Source organism: Stegodyphus dumicola, chromosome 7 (assembly GCF_044657685.1).
Source record: "Stegodyphus dumicola isolate Sdum_Otavi_A_Nest chromosome 7, ASM4465768v1".
In the NCBI taxonomy this organism is placed as follows: Eukaryota; Metazoa; Arthropoda; class Arachnida; order Araneae; family Eresidae; genus Stegodyphus; species Stegodyphus dumicola.
Genome location: NC_140774.1, coordinates 27358828 through 27378261, shown reverse-complemented (window position 1 = coordinate 27378261; position 19434 = coordinate 27358828). Strand labels below are relative to the sequence as shown.

The 19434-nt window shown below is 36.2% G+C and overlaps 1 protein-coding gene across 1 annotated transcript in view; it reads right to left on the bottom strand.

Moving 5' to 3' along the window:
• Positions 1-17673, bottom strand: part of LOC118185499 (uncharacterized) — a 40834-nt gene extending 23161 nt beyond the window's left edge. Inside the window, exons 1-3 of the mRNA XM_035355365.2 lie at positions 17465-17673; positions 8694-8742; positions 744-1076 (exon numbers count right to left, since the gene is read on the bottom strand). Coding sequence (XP_035211256.1) covers positions 744-1076; positions 8694-8742; positions 17465-17548 — 466 coding nt within the window. The 5' untranslated portion in view covers positions 17549-17673. The remainder of the gene's footprint in view (positions 1-743; positions 1077-8693; positions 8743-17464) is intronic.
• Positions 17674-19434: the final 1761 nt, after the last annotated feature.

Genomic DNA, 19434 nt, shown 5'->3' with positions numbered 1-19434 from the left:
TTATTTGGCTGTTGGTCAGCCAAAAAATTGAAACTAAACAGTTAATACATCACTAAATATATTTCGATTGTATTTATAAATAAGATGTCTCTAAAGTTGCCATCTAGCTCCACCACTCTACGACTTGTATTTCAATAGAAAGAGATGATAATTTTACGTAGGTTTACCTCTGCAGCTCTCTAAGATTATCATACCATAGCTTTGTTCGGAAAGTATACAGTAGCATCTGAAAGTAAAGAAGTATTACTTTGCTAATGGAGCTATATAGAAGATTCATAACAGTCTGATGGTTAGTAAACCTGTTTATTGAGTCTTCTATATTTCCTGGAATCATTTTGTCTGCCATTTTATCACTAAAACATAAAATAAATGTTGAAGGGAAGAAAGGTTGTTGACATTTGGTATGCTGTAATATTTAAAGGAGACGTTAAGAGGATTAATGACTGCTAATAGCGTGATGACTCTGTTCGTAACAACGATGCACTATTTTAAATGTTTTTTTCTAAATAACACGTAACTAACAGCTACTGTGCAGTTTCGCATAGCAGTTATATGGTGTTAAAGCTTCATAAATGCTTTTAAACATACGAAAAGATGGAAATGGATTATATGCAAGGTAAACAGGCAACTTTCTGTAAGGACTCAGTAGGCGCAGTTTTTGAACAATGGAAAGAATTGGATAACCAGTTAATCCTGTAAGAAGTCGAATTGTTGTAGTTAATAGATTGAAGTGGAATACTTACAACTACAATGAATTCCTAGAATATTTCGGCAGCGAAATATATCAGTGCCTTTCCAAGTGCACTGTGATACTGACTGTTCATGGCCGATGCATTGCCAGTTGGAAGGTATCAAACCAAGAGGTTCGTGACCAACAGGGTAAGACTGTTTATACCTGGAACCGAACGTTACGAAGCCCAGTTGACGGCATATTATATGAGATAGAATTGCAACTTGTTTGTGCTCGTAATGGTCCGTTGGGTAACATACAGATCGTGCTTGTCCATCAGGGAGGAATACTTCAACAACTCCGTTGTTAGTATGGTCTTTGCTCGGATCTGCAAGCCTCACAGTAACTGCGAAATTAGAAAAAAAAGGTAATTAAATGTGTGACATTTAGCTTTAAAACTTATGTTTTAGTTATTTTACTACGCACTCCACAGCTTCAAAACAACACCACATAAACTGTACAACAACATTTTATTCTGTGCTAACTTAAAATACGTGTTTGAAACTCTGATTATTTTGAAAATATTGATTCCTACTGGAAGTAATGCATGTTTACTATCTTGATTCAAATGTTTGTTAAAGTTTACAGCATCAGATAGAATAACTGTTCCTAATGCGCCTACATAACATCTAATATTTCGTGTGTTCGTGCTAAGATCACTGTTGAAATATCGCGTGGTAAAATTAGCACACACCTTTCACTAATTCTTCAGGCTTACCTGGTTCAAGCAAAAAAAAAAAACTACGTTTACATGAAAAAATAAGAATCATCATCACACGATTGCCAGTCATTCCTGTCAAACGTTAGCGTAAATTTAAAAAAAGAGGGCATCTGAAGACCCTTCCTTGTTAGATAATCGCTCCGTGTTTTTATCCAGTAACTGTAATCTTCTAAGATTTAAATAGAAATCGAGATTTTGAGTGGTTGTGTGATTTCATGGCAAGTAAAAGAAAACAGATCAATGTTGCTGAAAGAAAGTTCATCGTAGATTAATAGAAAAGGGAAAGTTCTCTCAGAGGAATTGCTGAAATAGTTAGCAGGAAACGTTCATCGATTTAAAAAGTTATCAAACTACAACTGAGCCAGACGTTCAAGGTCCCAAACAAGACCTAATCGCCCGTCTGCATTGTCGCCTCCGAAATCTCGCTTTGTAATCCGTTCTGTAAAAATAAATCCAAGACTATCAGCTTCAAAAAGAGCTAAAAGTCTTCTGAGTGATACCAAAAAAAAAAAAAAAAAAATGCCAGTTTAACCACGATATAAAAGGAATCGAGCTACATGCCCAGATTGCAAGGAAGAAGCCATTCATCTCTCGAGTAAATACTGCTAATGAGCTTTGAGAAGGAAAACCTAAATGAGACAATTTTTGAAAAATAATATTTTCGGATGAAAGTAAATGTTTGCAATTCTGCCATCAAAGAACGAAAATATGTCTGGAAGAAAACCTGTACAGAGCTTTGTTCCAACGGGTCAAAATTGGAGGAAGAGACATTGCGGTTTGGTGGTGCGTAGGACGCAGTGGAGTTTGTAATTTGGAGTTTATTGGGTTCAACGAATGAATCACATTAATTGCTTGAACATACTAAAAATAAAGCCGAGGGGGCGAGCACCGGAATGTTTAAGTGGCTGAAGATTTCTGTTTTTCCTCAGAACAATAACTTCCAAGCACACGGCGTACAATGTGAGACTATGTCTGCTGTACCACGTGCTAAATTAACTAACATATGCTAAATTAAATTAACTACACTACTCCCAATACCTATACCTAAACCCTAGCAGAGCACTTGTATAGTTTACTCGAACGGAGAATCAGAAAATAACATCCAAAGAGCTGCTCGAATCTGTCACAGTATATAAGATTAGAACAAAATAACCTCAGATGATTAGGTTATATATGGCACATTATTAATCATAGGTTATCCATTCCAAATATGATCAGATCATAGTTGAATCCATTCGAAATAAGTTAAGAGAGATAATAGGAAAAAAGTATACTCTACAAGGTATTAAATTTTTGTTACAATCAATTATCGTAAACGTTCTTGACAGTGCATGCAGACATTTAACACCCACGATTGGTGTCATTCCCAAGTTATTATTATTTGTATTACCTTATGTAACGATCAAGTGATTGTTGCTTGCACCATTTGAATTTAAAGACATTTGACGAATCACTAAAAGATTTATTGATTCTGATAGACTCGGTTTACTTACTGTTCGCTTCCTAAATACTGAAAATCGGTCACGTGTACGCAGACTTTTGGCAGTAAGTGTAAATAAAATGCCTTAAATATTTCACGTCTCTTTGCTGACATTGAAAAATGACCGTAGATATTTAGAACAATATTTTCTAAGCCCACATTAAAGTTCCCATAGCAGATTTTCTGTATTGTATACTATGTGAATATTGTAATTTCCTTTAACAACACCTTCATTTATTGTAAGGACGTTAGTATATAATGAATACCTTATTCCGAATTTGCAGTTTATATTATCTGCAGTAAAATAAATCTTCTTTCCCGTTCTAATTGCAAATTGTTTATAGTATTTTTCAAGTACTGGAACATACGATCTGCACTTGCATCTGGATTCTCAAGAAAGTCAGTTACGTAATTTTACTGCAGCACAGTTCGTATTAAAATACATTGGAAACATTTTAACTTTCTTTATTATTAGTTTTTTAATTTGAAGAAAAAACTGCAGAGGTGGATCATAATTTTTCAATTCATCCCAACTCTTAACGCCTTTTTATCAAGCCCATTTGTAACCACTGCTTCAGATTTTGCTCTGTTGCAAGATATTTTTAGCTGTTTTTGAATCTACGTAATTTTTTTATTTAATTTTAATCTGCGGTCATGTGAGTTTAAGGGATGATTGTATGTAGCTATATGGTATATTTGAGCTATTTCGGAAGCAACTATAGACCTTCAGAATTTCCTTTTAAGATAAATTTATCAATAAAAGAGCTAGATGATAACTCATTGCTTTTATTATTCTAACAATCCAGATGTTCCTACAATCCTGAACACTCATATACCCGCTTTTAAAAACGCTTTGACAAACAGCACAGTTTGCTTCTGAGGATTAATAGTTGCCTGTAACCATTTATATATTTTTGCAGTTTTCATTATGCGATCTTACTAACTTGGTCCTTTTTTTTATTGTCGGCTGCATAACTTACTTATGGAGATAACAGCATTTAATTAAATGTGCTATGATGAACTCAGAAAGTATGTGTATGAAGATTTAGCAAATTAAAAATGCTGTTCCAAATTTAAAAAAATGAATATTATATACAGCCAAGCATATTTTAAAAGCATGAGAACGAAACAAGTAAATGCAAACAATGCATATTCTATATGGAGACTGAAAGAGAAACCTTAAGTGGCTGCTAAGCAGTAACTTTGGACTTATCCACGAGTTACTAGCTAGATTACCTTTGTTGGCATTTGCTACCATAACTGAAATAGCCTCAGTGGGTTAGCCTGATTGCCTTGAGCCTGGATAGTCCTGAGCTGCGGGTCGCCTCCTAAAGAAGGATGAGAACTGACAGCTTGTCAAATAATGGGAGGCACCTTGCCCATGCGAATAAGAAACATCTACCGTAAAGCTGTCCGAAAAGCCAGACTTTAAAACGTATGAAAGATCACAAATTGCATAACACACAACAGCACTGTACTTGTACAGACCATGTTGCTAATTGAGCACAGGTTTCTAAATACATTAGATAAACTCAAAGAAACTTTTTGAGAATAATTACGTAAGAATTTGAGCTTAATGAAGCATAAGATGGGAAAGGTTTTCGCCAAATGCCATCATTGACCTCCAAGAGATATTTAATTTAAAAATAAAGGACATCTGGCTTTTTTTTTAACTCAAAAAGGACAAAGGCTGGAAAGCTGCTTAAAGTACCCTCTTTTCAAAAAAAAAAAAAAAAAAAAAAAAGAATAGCTAGCAACCCTAGTTCACACCCAGCATGAACTACCAGGATTTAGCCATCTCTAAGTTCTGGTCACTTATGGAACGACTATCACTGTAAGTAATGTGAAAAGATTAGCGAAAGCTGTTTTAAAGAGCACAAAACCGCATAATTAAAACTCATTGAAGTATTCGTTATTGAAAATAAAAACTATAAATTGCATATAGGAATTATAACAACGAAACTGAAATTTCCATACCTGGAAGGTAACGTTTTAACATGGTGTGAGTTCTTTTGGAAGCAAAAAGTGTGCGATTCTCCTTAGGAAAATGTTAAATCATCATTTATATAATTTTTAGCTATTCCTCTGGCAAAACAGTTTCTATTTAACTTCAAGATGGAAGAAGAATAAAACTTTTATTCTATCTTCTAGGTTACACTAGGGAAGTTTAATGATCATTATTGAGATCATAAGATTATGACGGCCCACTAGCGGCCGGGCGATAAAGTCGCTGAACACTGGTAGTTCGGTCTGAGGTTCGAATCCCGCGAACGGACTGGCTGCATGGGCGTTTTCGTAGTTTTCACCCATGTGTAACGTGTATACGAGCCAGTTTACCTTAGAAAGACCTCCACGATAGCATTCCTTTTCTTTAAGCAAATAGCCCTCGAGGCTTTGCCGTAATCAAATAAACCAAACCATAGGACTGTACTAGGTATAGAAGATTTTCAAGTCCACTTTCATTCGTTTGAACTCTTCTGTGACTAGTTTCGCTATGTGAACTGATGCAGTTTCATACTTGATTGCTTATGTGATTACGGCAAAGCCTCGAGGGTTATCTAGGGATACCTTCGTGGAGGACTTTCTAAAGGAAACTGGCTCGCATACACGTTACACATGAGGAAGAGCACGAAAACACCCATGTAGCCAGTCCGTTCGCGGGATTCAAACCTCGGACAGAACTACCAGTGTTCAGTGACTAACCGCTCGGCCGGTGAGCCTTTCATACTTAAAATTCGGAAATCATTCGAAATACGATTTCTTAGAATGCACTGGTGGTCTTTGACTGTTGACCATCAAAAAAAAAAAAAATTAGTGTTCTCCAGAAAATTCCATAATAATGCAATTTAGACCACTTCCATGTTTCATTTTAGACACGAAGCATTTCAAATTATACACTTCTTTCTATATACGTAAATTTCCTCAGAAATGGAAATGAGAGTGAGCAGACTCATTGTTGAACAATGTATATTTTGTATATATATAAATTTTCAGAGGCTTAGCTATAGTAGCTCGATTATGAATATTAATGTTATGAAGCTTTTGGCAGATTTTGTAGAAACGGCTGTGTTCGAGAAAATAATGTATACTGCCTAAATCTGAGTGATGTTTGTTAAAACACAATCCATCCATTTCGTATAACTTCCTCTTACCTCGGCAGTTACTTCAAATGGGCGAAATTCGAATTCCCCTATACCTCCTATATAAAATTATCAAGGATTAGAGAATTAGAATCTCTGATACCGTTAAAAATTTAAAATTCTACTTTGTTAGTTTTTGATAAAATTTGAAAACATTCATGGTTCACAACCGGAAGTTCAGTATAATTCTAAAATTGGTACTTACGGAAAATCCCGTCGACCACAAGGCCAAATCAAAAAGCCCATTTACTAAATAACACGTGTAATCAAGGTTCCGCCCAACCCAGCGTGTTTGAAGACTTTTCCATGTTTGCCGAAAAATCGCGTAATTTGGCGTCTTTCCTTTAATAGGCAAAAATCGATGGGATTTTCCGTAACCCTAAAATCACTATAATTCGAACAGATCGGCGTATCATTTTCATAGAGATTGATGAATTTAGATGTGGTCAGGTTTGGTTTGGTTTATTTAATTTTGGCTAAACATGCGCGGATTATCTACCTAAGGGAAGGAATACCTTCATGGAGGACTTTATAAGAGTAACTGCAACGTATACACATTATACATGAGGTAAGAAAACCACGAAAAGGCAATGCAGCCAGCTCGGTCGCCAAAATTCCAAACCTCGAACCGAACCAATAATGTTCAGTGACCGCCACTAGTGGGGGAATTATCGTCAGAATTCTAACATTACATTAATGTCTAAGTGCGATTTCCTAACAATGTTGTAACTTGACCTTACAACAACGTTGTAATGTGACTTCACAGTAATGCCGCAGTGTAACTTCATAGCATCACAATAAGAGTTAACTTCACATAAATATCGCAGTGGGACGTTACCACAACATGACGTGACAAAAAGTGTGTGTGTGTGTGTGTGTGTGTGTGTGTGTGTGTGTGTGTGTGTGTATGTGATTATGGCAAAGCCTCGAGGGCTATCTGCCTAAGGGGAGGGATGCCTTCGTGGAGGACTTTCTAAGGGAAATTGGCTCGTATACACGTTACACATGGGGAAAACCACGAAAACGCCCATGCAGCCAGCCCGTTTGCGGGATGACGTGACAAAAAGACATACCTACAACGTCATTACGATGCTACATGACGTGGATGTGATGTTGCAAATGTGACAGTGTGACATGTTTGAAATGTCACAGGATGATGCCTCTTTGTTGGATTGGGTTAGTTACTCAGTTATGGCAAAGCACACGAGGGCTATCTGCCTAAAGGGAGGGATGCCTTCGTGGAGGACTTTCTAAGGGAAACTGGCTCGTATATATGTTGCACATGAGGAAAACCACAAAAACGCCCATGCAGCCAGCCCGTTCGCGGGATTCGAACCTCGGACCGAACTACCAGTGTTCAGTGTCTTTACCGCTCGGCCGCTGCCTCTCTGTTGGGGAATGATTTCTAGCAAGATTAACTTGGCGTTCCGAAACGAAGTAGAAATGGGTTTCGCATCAATTAACAGCCGACTTGAAAAAGCTTAGGTTACATCAATATAGCAAAGCACACGGGAGCTATCTGGGGAAGAATGCCTTCCTAGAATATTTTCTAAGAGGAGCTGGTTCATATTCACGTTACATATGGGAAACCAACTACGTAGCCATCTTTTTCGGGTGGGTTCAAATCTGGATTGGATTGCCAGAATTTAGGGGTGCTTAAAACTCTGCTACTGACTGGTCTAGTTTGAAAGACATTAAAAGCATGCCTGAAATCAATGAGAACATATGAAACGAGAAAAACTCCTTGTATACAAATGTGTGCCTCTGTACTTTATTGCCGTGGTCTGACGTTATTCCTGTGAAATCAAGAATTTTGCCTTAAGACCAGGAATCATCATAGTAACGGAATAAAAGTAGGTTTCTTAGATCGAAGATATCTAAAAGCTAGAGGTTAGTACACAAAGGTATGGTGAATATGACGAAAAAAAAGGGGGGGGGATTTTGTTCAACTTCAAACATTAAAACAACGATGAAAAACGATTGTTACGATGCATGAGCCTGGTAAATTCGGAAGGAAGTTTATACAAAAAGCTATAGAAATATTTAAATACCATTTAGTTACATCAGATAATGCAATATTCTTTTCCTGCCGATATCATAGGCTTTTGTGGAACATATTTTGTTTTTTAAGAAGCGAAATTTTTCAGAATTGCCTATAAACTAATTCATGTTATTAAATGTAATTAAATTACTTTTCTACTTGCAAGTGATTATTTCGCTAATCGAACATTTCTTATTGCTTATCTGTTTTTCAAAGTATTTTACTTAGATAAAATATTGTGTTATATTTTAAATAAACAATAAAAATGCAAATAGCAGAAAACTGAAGTTAAGCTACTTTGATATTTCCCTTTTCATCGGATCACGATCTCTTCACCGAATTGGAGGCCCATCAGCGGCCGAGTGGTAAAGTCGCTGAACACTGGTAGTTCGGCCCGAAGTTCGAATACCGCGAATGGACTAGCCGCATGGCCGTTTTTGTGATTCTCCCCACGCGTAGCGTGTATCCAAGCCAGTTTCCCTTACAAATTCCTCCCCAAATGCATCCTTTCCCCTTAGACAGGTAGGTTCGAGTGCTTTGCCGTTAATCAAATAAACTCGTATTATTACAATAAAACTTACCGTTAGAACTGAAGCAATTGTTACTTCTACTTTCATGGTTTCTGCTTTCCTGAAAAATGTTAAGTTTGATATGATTTCATTTCTTAGTTCGATAAAATACTTTCTTAAAATTTATTTGCAAGTAATAATCAATTTGAGTTCATTCTAAAATTAGTGAAATGCTATTATTAGTTTAATTCACAAATTTTGTAAATAAAAAATCTAAAAATGAATTATAAATACGTATAATTTTATTACAAATTTGTCTTTATCTTACTTGATAGATAAAATGTAACTCATTATTTTTGCTATTTCTGTAAGACTACCTGTTCCGCTTTTTCAACTTTTGAGTTCAGCATGCATGTAATTCTGAATTACGATTAATCCATGCCGAGTTAAAGAAGGAAAGCACATCGGAGATGGAGAAAGAATGTTATCCATATAAGTGGTCATTTATACTTTGAAAATAATTTCTGGTAGCTGTTTTTTTCTTTCAAGCTGATATTTCTTTATACAATTTGGCAACTGCAGAGAAAGATTAAGACAAAGTTGAATTCATTTTATTAATTTTTGTTGCTTACCAGCTTTCTCTACCCCGCTAGCCCTCATAATATGGCCTGTCTACTTTTTGCTTTTATACTTGATCCAGATAAGTCTATATCCGAAATTTTTTTATGCAGTAAAAACCAACAAAGCTTCATTTTCTTTTTCTCCACTCTTTAAAGTTTCTTTACCTTTTAATTTGAAAACCCCAAACATCAACAGGCAGTGATGCCGATCCTACTTCATGAAGAGCTTATATGATTGAAAACTGTAAAAATATATGAACCATGTACTTAAGCCTTGGTAAAGGCTTTTTTTAGAAAAACTTCCTTGTATTCATCTTACGCATGAGGAACCGCGAAATCTCCCATCCAGGCAGCCTATTCGCCGACGGTCGAAATTCCATAGCGTTCAGAGGTCTTAAACCCCTATCACATTATGTTTCCGCTACGCGGGATTGGACGTCGAAAGGAGGAATTCTCAGAACCCGAACATATCCAGGAAACCCACGTAGCTAAGGTTACCATTATCGCTTACTATAAAGACTTGAACGCCAAACAGTAATCAATTATCGTTCAGATTGAGATCACGTGATCCTTCAGAAGCAGAACTTTCCTCTAATTGGTTGTTCTCTACACGGAACAGAGCTACATCCGAAGCATTTTCAGGGAGGATTAAAAAAAATCCCGCGTAGCCTGTGCATCGTTTCCGTAGCTCGGCGGGACTTCGCTTCTAGCGGGGCCCTTTCCTTTCTAGGAATCCTCCGGTTTAAACAAGTGCTACCAGAAATCTCAAGTACTTTTCCGTTTTGCCGGCGCAAATCTCGCCAAGCAGTCTTTATTGGCGACAACATACAATATACACAAATAAAACATGTTAACGAATGTTAGTTCTAAGATTTTTTAATTTTAAAGACATTTAAAATTTTGTTTATATGATTTTAATCATATAAATTTTAAACGATATTAAATTTTTTTTTATTTTAATATCGTTTAAAATTTTGTAAAAAGCCAATAAATAAAGACAATAAATTTTTAAAAAGACGTTAATTTAAGAATTTACTATGCTTTCATGGTTCAACATCCTGATTCGCCGGTTCATATCACTTGACCCCAAGTGATCTCATCTCACGTAAATTGCGTTACAAAAATCTAATTCTCTCAGTAATTATCTACATTAATTTTAAGTTAAATCTTCATCTGGAATATAAGTTTAAATGCAAGAATTATTTCAATTCGTACGAATAGCTTACTCAGAAATCACGTAAAACCGCAGTGCTTTACTTCGCTAGTGCATTCGCATTAGAATGGATGAATTTAACTCTTGACTTTCCCTTTTCTATATTTTCGCCTTTGGGTGAGCTGTATGATTGCATCCGAATTGACTTGAATACGGCGAATGACCTTAGGGCATAAAATTGAACTATCTAGTAAAATTTCTATGTAATTTTATGCCAGTATTGAAAGAAACAATCTGATAAGAAATGGCTGCGACTTGTTTTGAAAATTGAGGCGTAAAAGGTTACCAGCGAGTATATTAAGTTTGGCATCGGTTGTACCATTTTTGGCGAATTTATCACCTGCACCAGCAAAATGGTGTGGTGTATTTAATTACGGCAAAGCACACTAGGGCTATCTGCCTAAAGAAAGGGATTCCTTCGTGGAGGACTTTCTAAGGGAAACTGGCTCGTATACACGTTACACATGGGGAAAACCACGAAAACACCCATGCAGCCAACCCGTTCGCGGGATTCGAACCTCGAACCGAACTACCAGTGTTCAGCGACTTTACCGCTCGGCCGCTGGTGGGCCCAGCAAAATGGAAATTAATGAATCTCGTTCCTCAGGAAAGTCCCGTCTAGCAGGGACCATCGCTAGATGTGATAAAGGTGTTAAGTGACTCTGCCACTAATGGGTCTCATCACTTAAAGAATCTTTATTTACTACAGCATGAATCAGTTTCATCAGAGCTAAACAAAACAAATTTTGGGCTTCCCTGCCTCTTGAACTTAAACTACAGGTCTACTCCCTCTTTGGGCACTTCGGGGAGGTTCAACCTCCATTATTACTCTTCCAGGGGAGCAGCGCACCACCTGGAAAGCTCACCAGGCAGCACCGGTCGTCAAAATGCTCCTGCCAGTCGCATGGGCGAGCCCGTCGCAGTGGGCCGTTACCCAGCAAACCGGGGGGGAACTAGCCCTCCGGCTACGGTTCCACACCGCTCAGGAAATGCCAGTCCCTGAGGCCGGTCAATAAGTGACCTTTCCCAGGGGCTTCAGAACCACCAAGTTCATAAATTTTATCCCCCGTGGCCGAGAAAATTTAAAGCAATACATGCAGACTGCCTAAGTACAGATCTTAGCCAGTAGCTTCGCAGAGTTCTCTACGTCGACCCCCGGGGGGGGGGAATTCGTCAGAGCTAAGAATTATGGATGAGCTTTGAGCTAGGTATTGCAGCACAAAACTCGTTGTGCAAAATTTGTAGGTTCACTGCAATGAAATTTGTGGCAATATTTCCCACAGACAAGTCCCACAAACTGTAGCAGTCTATAAAAAAAAAGCTTTCAAAGAGTCTTGAATGTGCATTCAAACTTCATAAACTTATCCTTCTGTTTTATTAATTAAATATAATTTAAATGTCATTGCTTAATTACTAGCTAGTTGCTTAACCGATTGAGTTTTCTTTAGCTTTGCATTTCTGTCCAGTTTTTTCCAAAATTTTAAAGCTGCCTCTCGTTATTCATGTCGCTAACTGAGACGACCCTTTCCTGTGAAAAGCTAAAAACGCATACTTAGTTGACATATTGACCTCTCTTTATATATAGGTACTTTATACTAAGCACATATGGGTACTTTATGAGAAAAAGATCTTCAATAGTAATCACCAATGTACTTAGCGGTATAATATTGCAATAAATACCGTAATGATGAGATGGCATTTCCAGCACCTCCGGCTATACTCTGTTGATGCATGGTTAAATTGGTCACATATGATCAGAAGTTCAATATAATTCAGCTATCGCAACACAAGCAGCGAATATGTAAAATGTTAAGTGGCCAAACATCTGAATAATTATAATGAGAAGAACAAAATATACAATGATTTTAATGTGTTCAGCTGATGTAATTTCACAGATCCTGCTTTTACTTAATAATAATTGAGATGAACTGCATGTATTGCTTTAAATCGCTTAGTTTGTCAATAACATACATTCAGTTTGAAAGAAATTAAATATCGTAAGCTTTGCTGATCGGTAAACAGAACGGTGCTCGGGAGATAAAATATATTTTATTTCAGGCAGTGGCAATATATTTAATTTAAATCGCTGAGTTTGTTGATCAACATTTCATTACGTGCACACAAAACGTAAATAAAAGAATTCAAAACGTGGACTTCGAAGTGCACATATTCGAATGGAGGATTATGTGTGTTCAAAATCTGGGAGTTCTAGGTGCTGCCATTTTCCCACAGTGCGAAAAACAAACATAGGTATTCTTCTGTTATTGGGACCGGATTCAGAAATGTATGTATGTGTCTGTATACCGTATTCATACGTACGTACACATATACATGCATACATGAACACGTATATTCTTTCATACTGAATCCGGTCTTGATAACAGAAGAGTATTCATACATAGATTCCATTTTGATTACCCATACATACAAACAGATTCTTCAGTATTTAGCACGGATTCCTCACAACTTTACTTTCTAAAATCTATTACATTTTTGCTAAAATAATTTGTTTTGAAGTTCCCAGATATGTTAACGCTCTACTAATAATCCAAGTGTTTAAATTAGCATATATATTTCAGGTCAACTAGTGCTTGGAGTAGGAAGGTGGTAATTCGAGCATGCTTGGAGACAGTATACTTGTATTTGGCAAAGAACACGCTAAATAACATAACCTGTTCCTTTTCTTATAAAATGTTAGGAGATGTACAATTTTTAGTAAGCTTTTTAAGTTAGGGGGTTTTCTTTAAAGACAATGCACTAAAGTCACTTGAGAGAAAACGCTCTAGGTCATCGACCAAAGAGGGAATGACCTTCATCGGCGGCTTTATAACTTGTTTTAGATCATGTAAAATAAAACTCTTTGCCACAATTAAATTTTCCGTTTAATAAATATGGCACTTAATTTGTTTTTATATTTACTTTGTTAATAATTACTTATTTTTGCATTTATTTTGACGAAAGGTGCAATTTTTCAGATTTATTATTTGAACCGTTTATGTCCATAGTCCATAACCTCACATTCGAAGACTTTGAAGACAGATTTTTGGCACTTTCTGATTGCCCACAAGCCCATCAAAGAATCACAAAAAAGTTCTGATGAAACCATGCAATTGAAATATTTTATGCGCGTATCATACGTGTGATTAAAATAGACATGGGTTTGTACTTTTGAAATTCAGCGATCATTTTACTCATTATTATTTCTTTCTTTCTACTTAGAGCACACTTGTTTTTGTGGTAAAAAGTCGTTTTGTAATTGTGAAGTTTGTCGGCTGATGAGAAAGAAAGCGTTAAATTTCTTCCAAGATGCTACATTTTGCCCAATAATAGAGAACGCAAAAAATCACATTCCATGAAGCTGTACTTTTTAAAAGGGCAAATTTAATTGAAATGCAACTTTAGAAACTGAAAAAAAAAAGTGTTAAAATGCAGATCAGGAACTGATTTGAAGAAAGGTGTATCCTCTTCACTGTTGTTGGCCAAACCGCCATCGATGAAATTTTGTAAGAACAACTGGGATTATCTCCAAACACAATTACCAGTTGATGTAATTAACTTGTGATAAAAGTGTGCGTGTTCTTAATGGAAAAATATTGTAAAAAAATAGGAAGCACTGGATACACTGTGGAAACACACGTAAGGAATATCCAAATAAACTTTTCTGCCCAAAGTCGCCAACGAGTTTGCGAATGCTCTCGAAAATCACCAAAGTATTCCCAACTCTTGGCGGGCGGCGAACAATCAGAAGTACCCAAAGTTTGTATATACCAGACTGATACATAAAATATGAATTTTGATGTAAATTTTAAACTTAAATGTGTTAATATTCACATAAACACTAAACTGTAAGCGTATACCGCATCAAATTGTTAATATCAGCAACTTTTCTCTCCGTCAATAAGAACTCGGTGCTCTTCTGTTATCGGAACCAGATTCAGAAATGGCTGTATATATCCACGTGTGTAAATGCATTTGTGTATACACACACATTCATAGATAGGTACGTATGTACATGCATACATGAACACGCGCATCTATACATACATTTCTGAGTCCTGTCCCGATGACAGAAAAGTGCCAAGAATTCTGCTAACTAAAAAGCGAAGTTATTTCCCCCGAATCTTTTTCTAATTCTTATTGTAACACTTTGTCGACTGTTGTTGATATTGCGTTTGTATCGTGTCTTCCATCATGTACTAGAACTGAAAACTAGAACCACTGCACGAGAACCGAAAATCTGCCGTTTGGGAGTAAAATACCATAAGCTCGGAAATAATGGATTCTTTTGCTTCAAAATCTAATAAATGCATGATGCAAAACGCAGCAAAAATTCATACGAAACGAAAAAACGTTTGGTTAATCTTTGAATTATGGTAACTTGGCGATTTTTTGGCGAAAATTTGGCGACCAACCCTGCTACAGCAACCTGCTAGTTTTTGTTTGGAAGCCATTTTGTTTTCACGAAGTAAAGGCTTTTTTTTTTTTTTTTTTTTTTTTTTTTTTTCCTCAACATTTTTTTTTGGTACTTTTCCGTTTTGCCGGCGCAAGCGATAAAGTCGCCAATAATGGTACAACCGATGCCAAACGGAATATTCTCGTTGGTAACCTTTTACGCCTCATTTTCAAAACAAGTCGCAGCTTTTTCTTATCAGATTGATTGAAGTAAAGGCTTTTTTTTTTTTTACTCAACATTTTTTTTCGGTACTTTTCCGTTTTGCCGGCGCAAGCGATAAAATCGCCAATAATGGTACAACCGATGCCAAACGGAATATTCTCGCTGGTAACCTTTTACGCCTCATTTTCAAAACAAGTCGCAGCTTTTTCTTATCAGATTGATTGTTTCTTCAATAGTGGCATATAATTACATAGAATTTTTATCAGATAGTTCAGTTTTATGTCTAAGGCCATTTTCGGTAATTAAGTCAATCAGGATGCAATCACAGCGCTTACCCGAAGCCGAAAATATAGAAAAGGTAAAGTCAAGGGTTAAATTCATCAATTCTAATGAGAATGCATTAGCGAAGTAAAACACTGCGGTTTTACATAATTTCTGAGTAAGCTATTCGTACGAATTGAAATATTTCTTGCATTTAAACTTGCGTTCCAAATTAAGATTTAACTTGAAATTAATGTAGATAATTACTGAAAGCATTAGATTTTTGTAGAGTAGTTTACGTGAGATGAGATCGCTTGGGGTCACGTGATACGAACCCACGAATCAGGATGTTGAACCATGAAAGCATAGTAAATTCTTAAATTAATACCTTTTTACAAATTTATTGTCTTTATTTATTGGCTTTTTATAAAATTTTAAGCGATATTAAAATGTTTATGCCTTCAAAAAAGAATTCTTAGAACTAACATTTTTTAAAAATATTTTTTATGTGTATATTGTATGTTGTCGCCAATAAAGTCTGCTTGGCAAGATTTGCGCCGGCCAAACGGAAAAGTACCTTTTTTTCTAACAATCTGCTAGCCGAACTACGCTTATGCTAGAACTTTTATGGAACAAAAATGCTTAATCATGACAAAGATTAGGTGCGAAATTGGGAGAAAGTCCAGAATCGCAAACTGCTTGCCGCTTTTTTAAGAATTGCACATACACGGTATCCATGTACACATCGACCTATTTTCACTTAAAAAAACATCCCGGAATTGCACAAAAATGGCATTGCGCACACTCTTGACTTTATCCATGTACACTGCTAATGTTCTAACTAGTAACCTTTATCGCCTTACCAAAATGTCGCCAAACTACCTGTTACCATATTCCAAAGATTAGCCAAACGTTTTCCTGAGCACTTTCCGATGAAAAAAGGTTACCAGAAAATAAAACAAACAGATATGCTTTTGCTCTAATCGTTCTGAAGTTAAAATAAAAATGAAAGGCCATTCCTACTCTGTGTTGGGGAAAGAAAAACGAGGAATGAAAAGGGGGGAAAATTTCATCTTTCTAAAAAGAACTACGGAAGCTTCTGAGGTTGACAAACTTCTTGCAGGAATCATAATTTAATTTTGGTGACGTATTAGCAGTTACTGTCTAAAACACAAGTACTGACTTAAGTATTATTTCAACAATGCCATATTCAAGATTTTTAAGCGCTAGTAAATCAAGCATATTTTTCTTAACTGATTTCTCATTACTTTCACTCGCAAGTTTACTCTTAACTCTGTAAAAACACTTATTAGAAATCGGTGAGAATTTTATTTAACTTGTCTGCTTTAATTCCTAAATTTTAATAATAAGTGACCATTAATTTAAACCTACTTCTACTGCGAGAAAATATTTAAAGTTAGAAAAAACTTTATTTTAATGTATTTGTCACTATAGTTTTAAAGAAGCACGATTTTGAAAAATAAAGTACAATTTAAAATCTAACTTTTGAGTATTTCTTACACAATACATTACAGAAAACCAGATAAATATCACTCGGTATTTCATGAAAAGTTTAGATACATGAAATGAATATTAAGCTACAGATTTTTTGCAATCAATTTACGTATAAATTTTGAAACTAATAGGGAGCAAAATATATCTGAAGCGATGTGATTTTTGCACATCTCCATAACACAGGTGTATCAAGCCAAAATCACGGATCTATGCAATTGATGTTTAGTTTGGTTTATGCAATTATGGCAAAGCCTCGAGGGTTGTCTGCCTAAGGGGAGACATGCCTTCGTGGAGGACTTTCTAAAACAATCGCTGTTCAAACGTAGAACTGTTTGAAGGTTTTAGCAAAAATTGAGTCTTGATTTGTTTTCCACGCATTTTTGCTTTGGCATATTGTAAAATAAGAAGAAAGTTACTTCATATACCTCTGTAATTGACATGCGCTATTACTGTAACATTTACAATAATTTACAATAATTACGAAAACTTTTCAAGACAATCACGATAATATTTTTACAGTGATATATTTTTCATGAATTTCATTGCAACCGAATACTACCTGAATTTAATGGATAAAATGAGAAATTATACAAGAGAGAAATTACATATTTTCACTTACCTCCAATCTTTTAAGCAATGCTTTGTCATCTAAAGATGCGCACTGAATAATTGTTAGTAAATAAAACACAAAATAGTATTTCATTTTACGCAATCCACTTCAAGAAATTCAACGGACATAAAATTCACCCAACCTCCCGTTTAAACACACACTTATTTCTTCTCTGTGCAGCTTGGCTTTCTTCAGGTGCCGTCCACTCCCACGCATGCGCACTGCTGCTTACAATTTTAAAAACAAGAACGCATTCTCTCCACTACGGAGGAGACATCAGTCAAATAATTAGCTCTTTTCCTTAATTAAGTCCTTTCAGGAATGCTTCAGAATGCATTTAGTGATAAATTTGCCCAGGATATCTCCAAGGATTCTCATTACAATGAATCAGGAGGTTAGTTAAAAGATGAGTGTTTCCCAATTCCATATTCTCCAGCATAGTACTTATAGCCCTATCATATATTTTACAATGAATAATTGTGTGCTCAGTGCAGTCAATCACATATTCTTTATCACAGCATTATGAGTCTGTCCTCCAATATTTGCATGAGAGCACTTTTGTATCAAACAACTGCAGCTTCGGTTTATTAATGACTACCTCCATGGAACTACTGATGCTAAAATCGTTTCTCCACTCTTTATACTCATCACAATAGCTGAATTTGCGCTCTTTATGGGACAGCAACCAGCTGCTAATCCAGTCCTTCTCAATGGCTTTAGTGAAGAAACTACAAGCATCTTCTACTAAAAGATCATCAAACACCTGCACATTATCCTTTCTTGCAGCTTTGCCTGCTTTTAGTCTTCTACCCATGTGGCTCGGAACCTAGAAGACAGTGAGATGGCAAAAAGCCTTCATCCGATCATAAAGCTTTATAAGGAACCAACTGAAACTCTTATAAATATAACTAATAGTATTAGCTACTGACATATTATCCGTGATAATGATGACTTTTCACTCACGCTCAAATTTTCAAAAAGCTTGTAGAGGGCCCAAGCTTCGTCAGAGAAAATAGAGTTTCTGCTAGCAATGCGCTGGCTGACCATCACAGCGGCGCCTACTGCTGCTGTTCCAACACCAGTTAGACTTGAAAGCCATCTGTAGCGAAACCTTTGCACCTTCGTTTCATATATTCTTCAACTATGAGGCTTGATCTTCGCTGCACCTCCCCTCTGGGATCTTGTTGTTCTGGAACTTATTCATTTTTATATTGAAATTTGCATTTTCAGAGAAATCCTGCTCATTGGTGAAAGTGATAATGTTGTTAGAATCAGTCTCAAGTTTAATGATCTCGTCCATGAAGACACTAGCTAATAAGCTTGCGAAACCCGCCCCACTGATAGTGCAATTTTGTAGATGGTTTTGCAAGTTGACGATTTGCAAGGAGAAGCGCCAAAGATAGCAATATTTTTAGTCAAGAATTTTATTCCTACTATTTGTATCCTTCGTTGCTTCGTTAAAACTCTCACTTATACGTACAGCAGTAGGAGAAGAGTGCTAATCGAAGACCCAATGGCTAGTCTTAAGGCATGATTACAGACTGTTTCTATTTTTTTTTTTTTTTTTTTTTTTTAATTCTTTTGTGAGGTGGACATAAGAAGAGAACTTCCGTATTCAGTTCTTCTTGTGGTAACAGTGGCACGTTTGACAAGGTCGACATTCTTTGTCTCCCGCTTTGGGCTTGCAATGAAATTAAAAGTATTTAGCATTCTTTTCAACTTAGGGATAACTTTATTTACATGAGCATTCCAGCTTAACTTGCTATCGAACTACGTGGTGTTTATAAATGAATGGCGTTGATTTAAAAATTAATAATAAATCGATGTTATTACCTTATCCATGTAAAACCTACACCTAAATTATTGGCAACTATTCAACTATCTCATATGCTACTTGCTGTGTGCTTGTCATCCTTACTGCACAACCGCAGCGTCAGTTTCCAAGATGGCGGCACAACAGGAGTGGGCTTTCTGTGTGC